This window comes from Vipera ursinii (assembly GCF_947247035.1).
Source record: "Vipera ursinii genome assembly, chromosome: 12".
Lineage (NCBI taxonomy): Eukaryota > Metazoa > Chordata > Lepidosauria > Squamata > Viperidae > Vipera > Vipera ursinii.
Window position 1 is genome coordinate 18,608,865 of NC_139525.1, and position 14,469 is coordinate 18,623,333.

The following is a 14,469-nucleotide window of genomic DNA, read 5'->3' on the forward strand; positions in this document are numbered from 1 at the left end:
ATCACTCTTTTACAGAATCTGAATAAGTACTTTGCAAGCCACCAATATCTGAGCTTTCATTTCTGAAGGCAGCTTGTTTCCTTTCTGAAGACCTATCTTGGCAATTTGTGCTAAGATGATCCTGCTGCAGTCTTAAATATTTCTAGCTTTCTTACGAGCAAATTATCTTCTGATATGTTAAACTTTTTATCCTCATTTTTCGGTTGGAATTTTTTATCCCCTCTTTTTCATTCTTTTTACTCCTTTTGCTATTGTTTTAGTGTTACTGATTAGGACAAGTCCTAGGAATAATTTTCAGGAGTATTGAAGGGGGGGAGAGGCGGAGACTGGTGGCTGAGGTTCTACTTTGCTGTGTTTTAAAAAACATTTTTCTCAGTTTTGTGATGTCTGGACCGAACTATGCTACCATTCCTGTCCTTTCCTAGCCCTTTGAGGAGGAAGGGTGGATGTGTGGATGTCCTTTAGTAGCTCTCTTAGGAACCAGTCAGAAAAAAAGATATGAGTTGTCTCTCATTGTCCTCCTATCTTTGGTCACATGAATTCTACAGTCATTTGTATATAGCTTTAATCATAGTTAAGCTCTCTAGTCTAGATAAAATGCCCATCTCTTCGCTACTTTCTAAAAACATTCCACAACTTTATTCACTATTCTCCTAATTCACCCAACCCAACCAACAGCTATAATTTTGCTTAAATGCAGAGTTTCAGGTCTTCAATCCATTTAAATCTACTTTCTCTACTTTACAGTAAACCATTGAGAATACCAAGCCATAAACATGGTTGTTTATATGGTTTTTAGTTCCTAATTCAAACCAGTGTGTGCGTATTTTAAGCTTTGCATTGGCTTGATTTTTTTTGTTAAATTCACTCCATTCGTTTTCCAAGGAATTAAGGAAAAATGTTTCTTTTTGTGTTTCCTCATTTCTCCAGTTTTGCATGTTCATTAACACTTCAAAATATATTTATTGAGAAAGGAATTAATTAGTCTCAAGTGACCCTGGAGACATCAGGCGTACACATGGATTTTAACCTGGGTCTTCATGTCTTGGTACTCTAATTATTATAGTCACTGCCTCATACAGTATTGACTCTTTGCGTATTAGAAATATTGTGAATATTTCCCTTTCAGCAGATATTATTTCTTACAGTCTCTCTCAGTTACATTATGCTTGCTAGTCTCATCTGCATTATTGCCTGTTCCTAGAATTCTTTCTAATCTGGGTATCTCAGATTCTTAAGAGGTAGATCCAAGTCTGAAAACTTTTGCAGAGGTAGGCAATAAAAATACGATAAAAAATGGCATCCATTTCACCTCTAAGACCTTTGATGCTTTTACTAGACACTCTGAAAATTCTCAGGCAAGAACACTAAAAGCTTGGAAGATTCCATAATCGTGTGTGTGTGTGTTGAAATAAAAGGACATTTCTCAGGTATTAAAGATTTAATAAATGTTGTGGTGTCCCAAGGCACAACATAGCCAGCTTTTTGTTCAAAATTAAGAAACTTGTTAATGGGGATACACAAGCACACGTACACATACATTTATATATAGAATTTTAATTTTCACCTTTTCCTGTTTTCAAATCTTTCTACAGAGCGAAGAATTAATTGAGTAACTCCAATCAAAACAGGATCGTGAATATATATATATATATAAACCCCTATTCCTGCTTTGCCAAAAAGGGCCAGCTTCTCCTCATGTTTCAGAACGACTTCTTCTGAGTCCACCAATACAAGTAAGTAGTGCTTTTGCCTTCAGAGATTGTTTGTCCTTTTCCATCCATGGCAACTGCCCACCATACTTTACATGTATTAATATTTTGGGACCAGATAGTATAAATGAAAGCCTTAACTGTTGAGCAACTACAAAAAGTTCCTTCCATGAATGGTGACTTGAGAAACTCTTCTCATACATTTTACTCCATTCAGCACAGTGCACGAGCCTATGGAGCAGGAAGTCTGGGAGCTGCACTCCAACTCATCTAGACCATGCCTGGTTGATAGAGAGCCCAGAATGGGCATCCCAGATGCTTTATCCAACCATCAGCTTATTTTTGAAGCGCAGAGATCCCCCCTGGATGGAGAGCACCAACCTTTTCAGCCATTTGACCTTTAAACTCTTCTCCCAACTGAGGTTATATCTCGGACCTTTTTGCTGTAGTGATGTGTTGTCATCTGTCGTGTCCCTGTGCCCCTCAGAAATTTTAAAAAGTGTGGTCCTTGCCTCAAGAAATCTCCCCATGGAAGGTGGGGAGTTTACAAAAGTCCATGGAAACTCACCTTTCGTGAGAGGGTCTTCCTAATTTTATTTGTTTATTTTATCTCTTCTAACTTTAAAGTTTTCCCCCTGCCTTCCTTCCCCTCTGCCCTTCCTCATCGGCTCCTCCAGTAACCCTCCTTTCTCCCCCTCCAGGCCCGGGGCAGCCACGGCCCACCTTTTGCATTCCACCCAGGAGGGATCGCAGTGGAGATGAGGAATTCAGAAGAGCAAACCTCAACGACAGTTTTACAGCGTTTGCTGCAGGAGCAGCTCCGATATGGGAATCCCAACGAGAGCCGCAGCCTCTTTGCTTTGCACCAGCAGGCCACAGGCAGTACCCTGCCTTTTGCCAGCAGCGGGGGCCCCGGGGCTCCCAACGAAGTGCTGAGCAACCAGGACCACTCAGTTGGGACCCATGTTGCTCGCCAGGAGCCCCAGGGCCAGGAGATTCAAATGGACAACAGTATCATGGAGAAGCAGCTCTCGCCAAGGCTCCAAACAGGTGAGGACCTCCCGACCTATGAAGAAGCCAAAGTCCAGTCTCAGTACTTCAGGGGTCAACCACATGCTAGTGTCGGAGCCGCGTTTTATGTCACCGGCGTCACCAACCAGAAGATGAGGACCGAAGGGCGCCCCACAGTGCAGCGGCTGAGCCCAGGGAAGGTCCACCAGGATGAAGGACTGAAGGATCTCAAGCAGGGACACGTCCGCTCCCTGAGTGAGCGGCTGATGCAGCTGTCCCTGGCCACCAGCGGCGTGAAGGCCCACGCCCCCGTCACCAGCGCCCCGCTCTCCCCTCTCTCCTCCCAGCAGACTAATGACTTCTACAAGACTTCTGGGGCAGGTCCTCCGCAGTCTGGGGTGAAAGGATTAGAGCACAGGGGGCCTCCTCCCGAATACCCATACAAGAATGTGTCCAGCCCGTCCATGAGCTGTAAGCCACTGGATCCTGGGCATTTCTACAGTGACCACCGCCTGCCACAGCAAGGACGCTCTGACGGGCCCACCATGAGGTACCAGCATCCCCCTGAATATGGCTCATTCCGGTAAGCAGTTCAGCCTCCTCGTGGTCCTAAGCACTGAGGTTTAGGAAGCTGCCCCTTGGATGCCATTTTGTCCTTTTGGTTGTCGGGTGTTCTTGAGTGGCACTTGTCAAAGGTGGTGGAATTTGGGCTTGTTACAATTTGGCACCAGGATGCTAGTGTTGGGTCGGGGGATTGGAGGCTCATCTTCTCTGGAGAATTCTCTCAATTGGGGGGGGACGCTTTTGTTGCATGTCAACGTCACTGTACTACATCTGGCCTTCCACTTTTTCACCTTTTCCTTGACCCCCCACATCTGAAAATATGACACCACTGAAGTTCAGCCTGAAGGTTCTCATTCTGAGCTGTGGGATTCAGGGCCAGCTCTGAAACCAGGGATATTGCATCACGGAGACTTGGTTGGGCCCAGAGGGTGGGGTCCCCTTGGTTGACCTTTGCCCACCAGGCTTCCGGGTGCTACACCAGCCTCGAGCTCAGGGTAGGGGTGGGGGTGTGGCGGTGATCGTTAGGGAGACCTTATGTCCGCGGGAGACCACCGTTCCTCAGATAGTCGGGTGTGAGTCTCTCTTTATGAGATTTGGCTCTGGGGCGCAGTTGGGCTTGCTGCTCGTGTACATTTCGCCTAGTCGCGTAGCGGCAGCCCTGCCCGAGCTGCTCGATATCCTCTCGGGGTTGGTGGTTGAGTTCCCCAAACTTATAGTTTTGGGAGACGTCAACCTACCATCCTTGGGAGGTTCATCTGAGCTTGCTCGGGAGTTCATGGCTTCCATGACGGCCATGGACCTGACGCAGGTAATTTCTGAACCAACTCATGAGGGAGGCCACACCCTTGAACTGATTTTCTTATCTGGACGGTGGTTGGATGATCTTGGTGGGGGCTCTCCATTTATTATGCCCCTGTCATGGACCGATCATCACCTGCGGCTGGTCTTCCATTTTGCCACCCCCCGCCGTGGGGGTACGGAACCAACTAGATGGTACCGCCCCAGACGCCTAATGGACCCTGATAGGTTCCAAGCGGCGCTGGGGTCCCCACCTGCCTCCATTGCTCACAGCTCGGCGGATGCCTTAGTGGAAGCCTGGGAAAGGGCAGCCACTGAGGCACTCGACCGGGTTGTACCCTTGCGGCCCCTGACCCGGCGCAGATCCCAGCGAGCTCCATGGTTCTCTGCGGAGCTCCGGGAGATGAAGCGTCGGAAACGGGGCCTAGAGAGCTGCTGGAGGTCCAGCCGATCTGAACCCGACCGATTGCGGTTAAGAACCTACATTAGGTCTTATCTCGCTGCGATGAGGGAGGCGAGGTGTAATTACTTCTCCACCCTCATCGCGTCCGCAGATAATCGCCCGGCCGCCTTGTTTAGGGTGACTCGCTCCCTTCTTAATCAGGAGGTGAGGGAGGATCCCTTGCAGGGTCGTGCCGAGGAGTTTAGTCAACATCTGTCGGATAAAATCGCTCGGATTCGGACCGGTTTGGATTCCAGCTGGGCAGAGTCTGGCGATCAGGACGCGGGCGGTCTTGTCAATGTTATCTGGGAGGAGTTTGATTCTGTGACCCCTGATGAAGTGGACAGGATTATGGGGAAGCTGAGTTCCACCACATGTTTATTGGATCCGTGCCCTTCTTGGCTGGTTTATGCAGCTAGGGAGAGGACACGAGGCTGGCTCCAGGCGGTTATATCTGCTTCTTTGAGCGAGGGTTATTTCCCCACCGTCTTGAAGGAGGCGGTGGTGAGACCTCTCCTCAAGAAGCCTGCCTTGGACCCAGCTGTATTGAACAACTTTCGTCCAGTCTCCAACCTTCGCTTTCTTGCGAAGGTTGTTGAGAGTATGGTGGCGCATCAGCTCCCTCTGGTCCTGGATGAAGCGGATTATCTGGACCCTTACCAATCGGGTTTCAGGCCCGGGCACAGCACGGAGACGGCATTGGTCGCTCTGGTGAATGATCTCTGGAGGGCTCGGGATAGGGGATATTCCTCTGTCCTAGTCCTATTAGACCTCTCGGCGGCTTTCGATACCATCGACCATGGTATCCTGCTGCAGCGTCTCAGGGGCTTGGGAGTGGGAGGCACGGTTTTTCAGTGGTTCTCCTCCTATCTCCTGGGACGCTCGCAGTCGGTGTTGGCAGGAGGGCAGAGGTCGACCCCTAGGACTCTCGCTTGTGGAGTTCCTCAGGGGTCGGTCCTCTCGCCTCTCCTGTTCAACATCTATATGAAACCGCTGGGTGAGATCATTCGTGGTTTTGGAGTTGGGTATCATCAATATGCTGATGATACCCAACTTTTTATTTCGACCCCAAACCACCCCAGTGATGCCCTCGCTGTGATGTCCCGTTGCCTGGAGGCGGTTCGGGTCTGGATGGGGAGGAACAGACTTCAACTCAACCCTGACAAGACTGAGTGGCTGTACATTCCGACTTTCCGGGACACCTGGGATGTTCCATCTCTTTCTATGGGGGGTGAGCTTTTACCCCCTGTGGATAGGGCTCGCAACTTGGGAGTCCTCCTAGATTCGCGACTCACTTTGGAGGATCACATAGTGGCCGTGACTAGGGGGGCTTTTGCCCAGGTTCGCCTGGTGCGCCAGTTGCGGCCCTATCTGGACCGGGAGGCCTTATGTACGGTCACTCATGCGCTCGTGACCTCTCGCCTAGACTACTGTAATGCTCTCTACATGGGACTTCCCTTGAAGACTACTCGGAGGCTTCAACTGGTACAGAATGCGGCCGCGAGAGTTGTCTTGGGAGTTTCCCGGTACTCCCATGTTACACCTTTGCTCCGTGAGCTGCATTGGTTACCAGTTGTCTTCCGGGTAAGGTTCAAGGTTTTGGTTATGATCTTTAAGTCCCTACATGGCATGGGTCCGCGATACCTCGAGGACCACCTGCTGCCGGCGTCGACTCCCCTCCGCCCTGTGCGCGCCCACAGAGAGGGCCTCCTCAGGGTGCCTCCTGTCAAGGAATGTCGACTGGTGGCCCCCAGGGGGAGGGCCTTCTCTGTGGGTGCTCCGGCGTTATGGAACCAACTGCCGGTTGAGCTCCGGATGGCATCAGACCTCCGATCCTTCCGTCGCGGGTTGAAGACCCATTTATTTGAACTAGCGGGTCTGGCCTGATGGGGGTACATGGGTTTTTTATAGACTTGTTTTATTATTCTTGTTTTAACTTGGGCACTGATTTAATTGTCTTTTAATGTTTGTATTGTTATTTATATTTATGCCCTGTGAACCGCCCTGAGTCCCTTTGGGAGAAGGGCGGTATACAAATCTCAATAAATTAAATTAAAATTAAATTAAAATTAAATATTACAGATTCAGGAGAGGCAAAGATTTGAGATACTTGAGACCCTTCATGCTTCCCAATCTTTATCACATCTGCCCTCAAGAGACCATAAATATTTCTTTAAAAATACTAGTGCGCCCCCAACTTCTTGCTCAAGATAAATTTGCCCTGAACTCGAAGGGAACTAGCAATGAATCCCTCCTCTTGAGATGTGGTCCTCGGGTTCAGTTGGGCTTGTTGCTTACATACCTGGCGCCCAGCTGTGTGGCAACAGCCCTGCCTGAGCTGCTCGACGCCCTCTCAGGGTTGGCAGTGGAGTTCCCCAGGCTTATAGTCCTGGGTGACTTCAACCTGCCGTCACTGGGAGGGTCGTCGGAGTTAGCTCAGGAGTTCATGGCTTCCATGACAGCCATGGGCCTGACCCAGGTTATTGAGGGCCCGACTCATGAGGGGGATCATACTCTCGACCTGGTGTTCCTGTCTGGACAGTGGTTGGACGATCTGGGAGGGGTTTCCCCGTCCATCACCCCTCTGTCATGGTCAGATCACCACCTCCTGAGGCTGGTTTTCCGTCATGCCACCCCCCGCCGCTGGGCGGCGGAACCGTCCAGGTGGTTCCGCCCCAGGCGCCTAATGGACCCGGATCGGTTCCAGAGGGCGCTTGGGCCTATACCTATCACCCTTACCCACAGCCCAGTCGATGCTCTGGTGGAGGCCTGGGAAACGGCTGCCACCAGGGCACTTGACTGCGTTGTACCCATGTGACCTCTGACCCGGCGCAGATCCCGCTGGGCCCCATGGTTCTCTGTGGAGCTCCGGGAGATGAAGCGTCGGAGACGAGGTCTAGAGAGCGGTTGGAGATCCAGCTGATCCGAATCCGACCGATTGCAGTTAAGAACCTTTATAAGGTCTTATCTTGCGGCAATAAGGACGGCGAAGTCTAACTACTTTGCCGCCCTTATCGCGTCCGCAGATAATCGCCCGGCCGCCCTGTTTAGGGTGACTCGCTCCCTCCTTAACCAGGAGGTGAGAGAGGATCCCTTGCAGGGACGAGCCGAGGAGTTTAGTCATCATCTGGCGGACAAAATCGCTCGGATCCGGACCGGTCTGGACTCTGACTGGGCAGAGTCTGATGTGGAGGAATCGGACGGTCTTGAGCACGTTATCTGGACTGAGTTCGACCCTGTTTCCCCTGATGATGTGGACAGGATCATGGGGAGACTGAGCACCACCACCTGTTTGTTGGATCCGTGCCCCTCCTGGCTAGCTTATGCGGCTCGGGAGGGAACACGAGGCTGGTTCCATGCAGTAATAACTGCTTCTTTGAAGGAGGGTGTCTTCCCTGCCGCCTTGAAGGAGGCGGTGGTGAGGCCCCTTCTCAAGAAGCCTGCTTTGGACCCGGCTGTTTTAAACAACTATCGTCCAGTCTCCAACCTTCGCTTTCTGGCGAAGGTTGTTGAGAGTGTGGTGGCGCATCAGCTCCTTCTGTTCCTGGAGGAAACTGATTATCTGGACCCGTACCAATCGGGCTTCAGGCCCGGACACAGCACGGAGACGGCATTGGTCGCGCTGGTGAATGATCTCTGGAGGGCTAGGGACAGGGGTTGCTCCTCTGTCCTGGTCCTATTAGATCTCTCAGCGGCTTTCGATACCATCGACCATTGTATCTTGCTGCGGCGTCTCAGGGGGTTGGGAGTGGGAGGCACCGTTCTACGGTGGTTCTCCTCCTACCTCCAGGGCCGCTCGCAGTCGGTGTTGACAGGAGGGCAGAGATCCGCCCCGAGGTCTCTCATTTGTGGAGTTCCTCAGGGGTCGGTCCTCTCGCCTCTCCTGTTCAACATCTATATGAAGCCGCTGGGCGAGATCATTCGTGGTTTCGGGGTGGGGTATCACCAGTACGCTGATGATACCCAACTTTTTCTTTCCACCCCGAACCAACCCAGCGATGCCCTCTCCGTGATGTCCCGGTGCCTGGAGGCGGTTCAGGTCTGGATGGGGAGAAACAGGCTTCGTCTCAATCCCGCCAAGACTGAGTGGCTGTGCATATCGGCATCTCAGGTTAACCAGATCATTCCACCTCTAACGATGGGGGGTGAGGTGTTACCCCCCGTTGATAGGGCTCGCAACCTGGGCGTCCTCCTGGACTCACGGCTCAATTTTGAAGACCACATAGGAGCCGTGACCAGGGGGGCTTTTGCACAGGTTCGCCTGGTGCGCCAGTTGCGTCTCTATCTGGACCGAGACGCCCTACGCACAGTTACTCATGCGCTTGTTACCTCCCGTTTGGACTACTGTAACGCTCTCTACATGGGGCTGCCCTTGAAGACCACTCGGAGGCTTCAACTGGTGCAGAATGCGGCCGCGCGAGTTGTAATGGGGGTCTCCCGATACTCCCATGTAACACCTCTACTCCGCGAGCTGCATTGGCTTCCGGTTGCCCTCCGGGTGAAATTCAAGGTGCTGGTTATTACCTATAAAGCCCTACATGGCCTGGGTCTGGGCTATTTGAGGGAACACCTGCTGCCGGCATCAAACGCCCTTCGCCCAGTGCGCTCCCACAGCTCAGGGTGCTGCCGGTGAGAGATTTCCGGCGGGTGACACCCAGGGATAGGGCCTTCTCAGTGGGAGCGCCTGCCCTCTGGAACCAGCTGCCGGTGGAGCTGAGGACTGCCCCTGACCTCCGATCATTCCGCCGGGGCCTGAAGACCTGGCTCTTCGAGCTCTCAGGCCCAAGCTGAGGAGAAATTTTTTAATTGGGGTTTTAAGTATACAGGGTCAATTTAATATTTTTTAATTTGGTTTTTTAACTTTTGTATGGTGGATTTTTTAATTCCCTGTAAACCGCCCTGAGTCCTCAGGGAATAGGGCGGTATATAAATGTAACTAACTAACTAACTAAATAAATAAATGGGTCCTCTTCAAAACGTTCAAGGTAGGCTGTGGAGGGTGGCTTGCTTCTAGTTTGCACCCATTTATTTTCCTGATCCAGAGGGTGGAAAGTCAAGCTAATTTGGCCTTTTTCCCTGAACAGGTAGGAGTGGCTGCGTTTCCTTCACATGACAGGAAATATAGACTAGTCACACCAAATGCCAAAGGTTTTAGTTTTTCAGGGAATCTTTGTTTTATTTTTTAATTCCCTGACAAGAAAATTGTGTGAATTAGCATTTGGGCCACTGCCTGTTCAGTGTCCCAATATTTGGGGAATGGATGCTTTGCTTCTCTGAATCAGTGCCTAGATTGTGTTCAGATGCTCAGTTTGTAAACATGAAAGGTCATGAAAAAGGTTATTGATCTCTGAACAACTAGGGAAGAATGCCAGAACAGAGAGGTTAGAGTGCATTGTGAGAGGTTTTGGCAGATGTGTTTAGAAGAAGTCTTTGCAGGCAATTTGGAACATCTGGTCAAGTGAACAATAGAGCTGCCGTTCTCAAAGTTTCCACTCAGAACCAAATTTTATTTTCTGAGCCTTTTTCAGTGGACTGTATTGTGCTGGGCTCAGCAGCCAACCCTTTTGCTTTTTACAGTTTGAAAACAGCCCAGTAAGCAAAGTTTACAAAAGTCAAGGGATGGATGGATGGGTCTGAGCAGAATAAAGTTAGTAGCACATCAAGATCATGTGAAGTGTTAATACCACTTTATAATCCCTTGGTAAGACCACACTGGGAATATTGCATCCATTTTTAATTGCCATGATATAAAAAAAGATGTTGAGACTCTGAAAAGAGTGCAGAGAAGAGCAACAAAGATGATTAAGGGACAGGAGGCTAAAACAGATGAAGAACGGTTGCTGGAATTGGGCATGTCTAGCTTAATGAAGTGAAGGATGAGAGGTGACATGATAGCAGTCTTCCAATATCTCAGGAGTTGCCACAAAGAAGAGGGAGTCAAGCTATTCTCCAAAGCACCTGAAGGTAGGACAAGAAACAACGGATGGAAACTAATTGAGGAGAGAATCAACCTAGAATTAAGGGGAAATTTCTTGACTGTTAGATTAATTAATCAATAGAACACTTGCCTCCAAAGCTTGTATGTGCTCCAAAGCTAGAGATTTTTAAGAAGAGATTAGACAACCATTTATGTGAAATGGTATAGGTTTTTCTGCTTGAGCAGGGTGTTGAACTAGAAGACCTCCAAGGTCCCAAAATTCTGTTAATTTGTTATTCATAATAAAACTTAATCTTATTTATAACTTTAAATTTTCACCTTTCAAAATATTTTCCAGAACTGCATAATAATTATAAATATTGTAAATATTTTACAAAAATACCATATATATTTTACAGTATTTGCAGTTATGAAACACTGCACAGATTTAACAATATTAAATATTAAAAATACAGAAGTCTTGATTGTTATTAAAAAGAGTTCAGTCAAAGCTCCATGAAAACTTTTGTGTAAAGGTTGTTTCTAACAAGCAATAGGATAATCGTGAACCTACACTTACTCTTACAAGGCTTGACCGGCTTCTTTGGTAAGGTAACTTCCAATAAAACAGGTTTAATTTCTTGATCAACCCTGAGAATCCAGGTTTATTGACTAGTTTTGGACCATGAAAAAGAATTAAATCAGCTCATGTTAAGTGTATTCATTCAAGAAAAACTCAAGATCATCTAACTTAAGTTAAATTAATGAAATAGAATCGACATGATAGCTCTCTGGGTTAATTATGGTCTTATTTCTGTCATGTCAGAAACTATAGTTTAGCCACCGCTGGCTTTACAGGTACTTTGAGGGCTGGGCCCCAGGCACGGGGCCCCCACCTGGCCCTGCCACTGCAGACGGGCCTCCTTGCCAGGAGATGGGTTAGCCAAGCCCTCAGTCACCTCCGCCGCTTTCAGCTGAATCAGAAGGTTAGGGTTTTCTCCCTTAAAAGCTCCTCTTTGAGGAACTGGCTCAGATGAGTAGCTACGGAGAGTCCTAGTTCTCTCAAAGGTGCTTTTTCAAAAAGGCAACTGGATTGGTTTTTTTTTCTTTTTTCCTTGAGGAAGAAGAAGAAGCTTCATCAGTTGTGATGGGGTGTGTGTACATGTGTAAGGATATAGTAGGTACCAGGTACCTGAAAAAGCAACTTTGAGATAGCTCAGATGAGTTTATGACCACAACCACAGTTTTCATGGTGGGACCAGATGATGAATCAATAAGTAATCCAACCTACCCAAAACTGTGACTTCTTGTGTTTTAAAACCTAACTTATTGTTCTGGCCAGAATGGCTGATTCATGGGATTGCTTTGTCATTTTTTCCAGTTCTTTGTTTTTACAGCTCTTACTCTGATCCTTTGCTAGCTGCTACAGCTTATTCATAGAACAGCCATACTTGAGGCAAAATGAACATTCAGATTTATAGTGCATCTTTGTGTATGTGTGAGTCTGCATTCACAGAGTTAGGGAAGTATTACATGATAATTGTTTTTGCAGCTGCAGAGCTGTTAGAAGACTTGGGAAGGGCTCTGCTGCATACTGCTTCATTTTTACTACAAAATAGATTCCTTGATTTAAAATAGTTGTTGCTCTGTTTTGGGGCCATGACATTCAGGGTGTATTAAATGATCACGAAAAAATAATAAATGGAATGAAAGCTTACCAGTATAGATGAATAATGTTTAAAAGCAGGAATTTACCAGGGGGGACGGAGATCTGGGATGTTTCCTAGTGGTCAGACTCCATTTCCCAGCAACCCCAACTATGTGGGTGATGGAGGCTGGGAGAGCTTGCACTTTTTGAGCCAGATCTGGAAATACACAGATTCTCCGTGCTTGAATTAACTAAGAAAGCATCTTTAGAAATCTTGTATAGAATAAAACCAGGCAGTCACTTGCAGGGAAACAAACCCATGCAACTTCATTCAATTAAATGGATTACCCCAAAGCCTAAATGAGCAGCAGAGAGCAACAAGAAGTTCTGGAATAACCAAACTGTAAGGTTTTGAATTAACCACAAAAAGGATTTTTCTACAGGAGACACCCAACTTCTGCAGACAAAGGTGTGGCAACACTGTCAGCTGTCCAGCCAGTTGGAGTAACAACAGACAGCCCTTGAGATACTAGCCAGACTAGACAGAGATTCAGTATTTTGAATTGTGCCTATAAACAATCCATGGATGAAGTCTTCTTATATTTAGAATAGAATAGAATAGAATAGAATAGAATAGAATAGAATAGAATAGAATAGAATAGAATAGAATAGAATAGAATAGAATAGAATAGAATAGAATAGAATCTGGAAGGGACCTTGGAGGTCTTCTAGTCCAGCCCCCTGCTTGAACAGGAGAACCTATACAATTTCAAACAAGTGACTGTCCAGTTTCTGGAGGCAAGCTGTTCCACTGGTTGATTGTCCTCACTGTCAGGAAGTTTCTCCTTAATTCCAGGTTGCTTCTCTCTTTGATGAATTTCCAACCATTGTTTCTTGTCCTGCCCTCTGGTGCTTTGGAGAATAACATGACCCTCTCTTCTTTGCGGCAGCCCTTCAGATACTGGAATACTGCTATCATGTCACCCCTATTTCTTCTTTTCTTTAGACTAGCCAAACCCAAATCCCGCAGCTGTTCTTTGTATGTTTTAATCTCCAGGCCTTTGATCATCTTAGTTGCTCTTCTCTGAAATTTTTCCAAACTCTCTGTGATATGGTGACCAAAATTGGCTGCAGTATTCCAGGTGTGGTCTTACTAGGCTTTTATAAAGCAGTACTAATACTTTGTGTGATCTTGATTTTATGCCTCTGTTTATACAACCCAGGATTGTATTAGCTTTTTTGGTTGCTGCTGCACACTGCTGGCTCATGGTCAATTGGTCGTCCACTAGGACAGCGTTTCCCAACCTTAGGAACTTGAAGATGCGTGGACTTCAACTCCCAGAATTCCCCAGCCAGCTATGCTGGCTGGGGAATTCTGGGAGTTGAAGTCCACGCATCTTCAAGTTCCTAAGGTTGGGAAACGCTGCACTAGGACTCCAAGGTCCCTCTCACAGTTACTGTTTTTAAGCCAGGTCTCGCCCAGTCTATATTTGTACCTTTGATTTTTCCTGCCTAAATGTAAAACTTTGCTTTTCTCCAACTTGAAACTCATTTTGTTGGATAGGGCCCATTGTTCAAGTTTGTCAAGATCTTTTTGGATCCTGAGTTTGTCTTTTGGGGTGTTGACTACTCCTGCCAGTTTAATGTCATCTGCAAATTTGATGAGTTCCCCTTCAATTTCCTCATCCAAGTCATTGATGAAGATGTTGAAGAGTCTTGGGCCTAAGATGGAACCTTGTGGTACCCCACTGCTTACTTCTCTTCATGTGAATGTAGTGCCGTTAAGGACTACTCATTTTAATTGGGGTTTTTAATAGTACAGGGTTGATTTAATACTTTTTAAACTGGGTTTTAACTTTTGTATGGTTGATTTTTAACTCCCTGTAAACCGCCCTGAGTCCTCAGGGAAAGGGCGGTATATAAATGCAATAAAATAAAATAAAATAAATAAATAAATTGAGTACAGTTTGCCAGCCAGCTACAGATCCATCTGGTTGTGATATTGTCTGTTCCACCTTTTTCTTGCTTACCAAGGAGTAGGTTGTGGTCTAATTTATCAAATGCCTTACTGAAATCTAAGTATACTACGTCCACAGCATTATAAAATAAGATTGGTTTGGCATGAACTGTTTTTAACAAACCCGTGCTGGCTACTGGTTATGGCTTTGTTTGCTTCTAGTTGTTCGCAGATCTTTTTTTTTATTTATCTTTTCTAGGATCTTCCCAGGTATTGATGTTAAACTGATTGGTCTATAGTTTCCTGGGTCCGTTTTCCCCCCCCTTTCTTGAAGATGGGAACCACATCAGCCCTTTTCCAATCCTCAGGTACTTCCCCGGTGCTGCAGGATTTATGAAAGATGTGGTGCAACGGTTCTGA

At 47.3% G+C, this 14,469-nt stretch overlaps 1 protein-coding gene across 2 annotated transcripts in view; it reads left to right on the forward strand.

Moving 5' to 3' along the window:
- The window catches only part of AMOT (angiomotin), a 69,529-nt gene that overhangs the window by 13,781 nt on the left and 41,279 nt on the right, over positions 1–14,469 (forward strand). For both annotated transcript variants that reach the window (XM_083372306.1, XM_083372307.1), the window contains exons 2-3: positions 1,596–1,736; positions 2,414–3,306. In XM_083372306.1, the coding sequence (XP_083228432.1) occupies positions 2,471–3,306 (836 nt within the window). In that variant the 5' untranslated portion in view covers positions 1,596–1,736; positions 2,414–2,470. The remainder of the gene's footprint in view (positions 1–1,595; positions 1,737–2,413; positions 3,307–14,469) is intronic.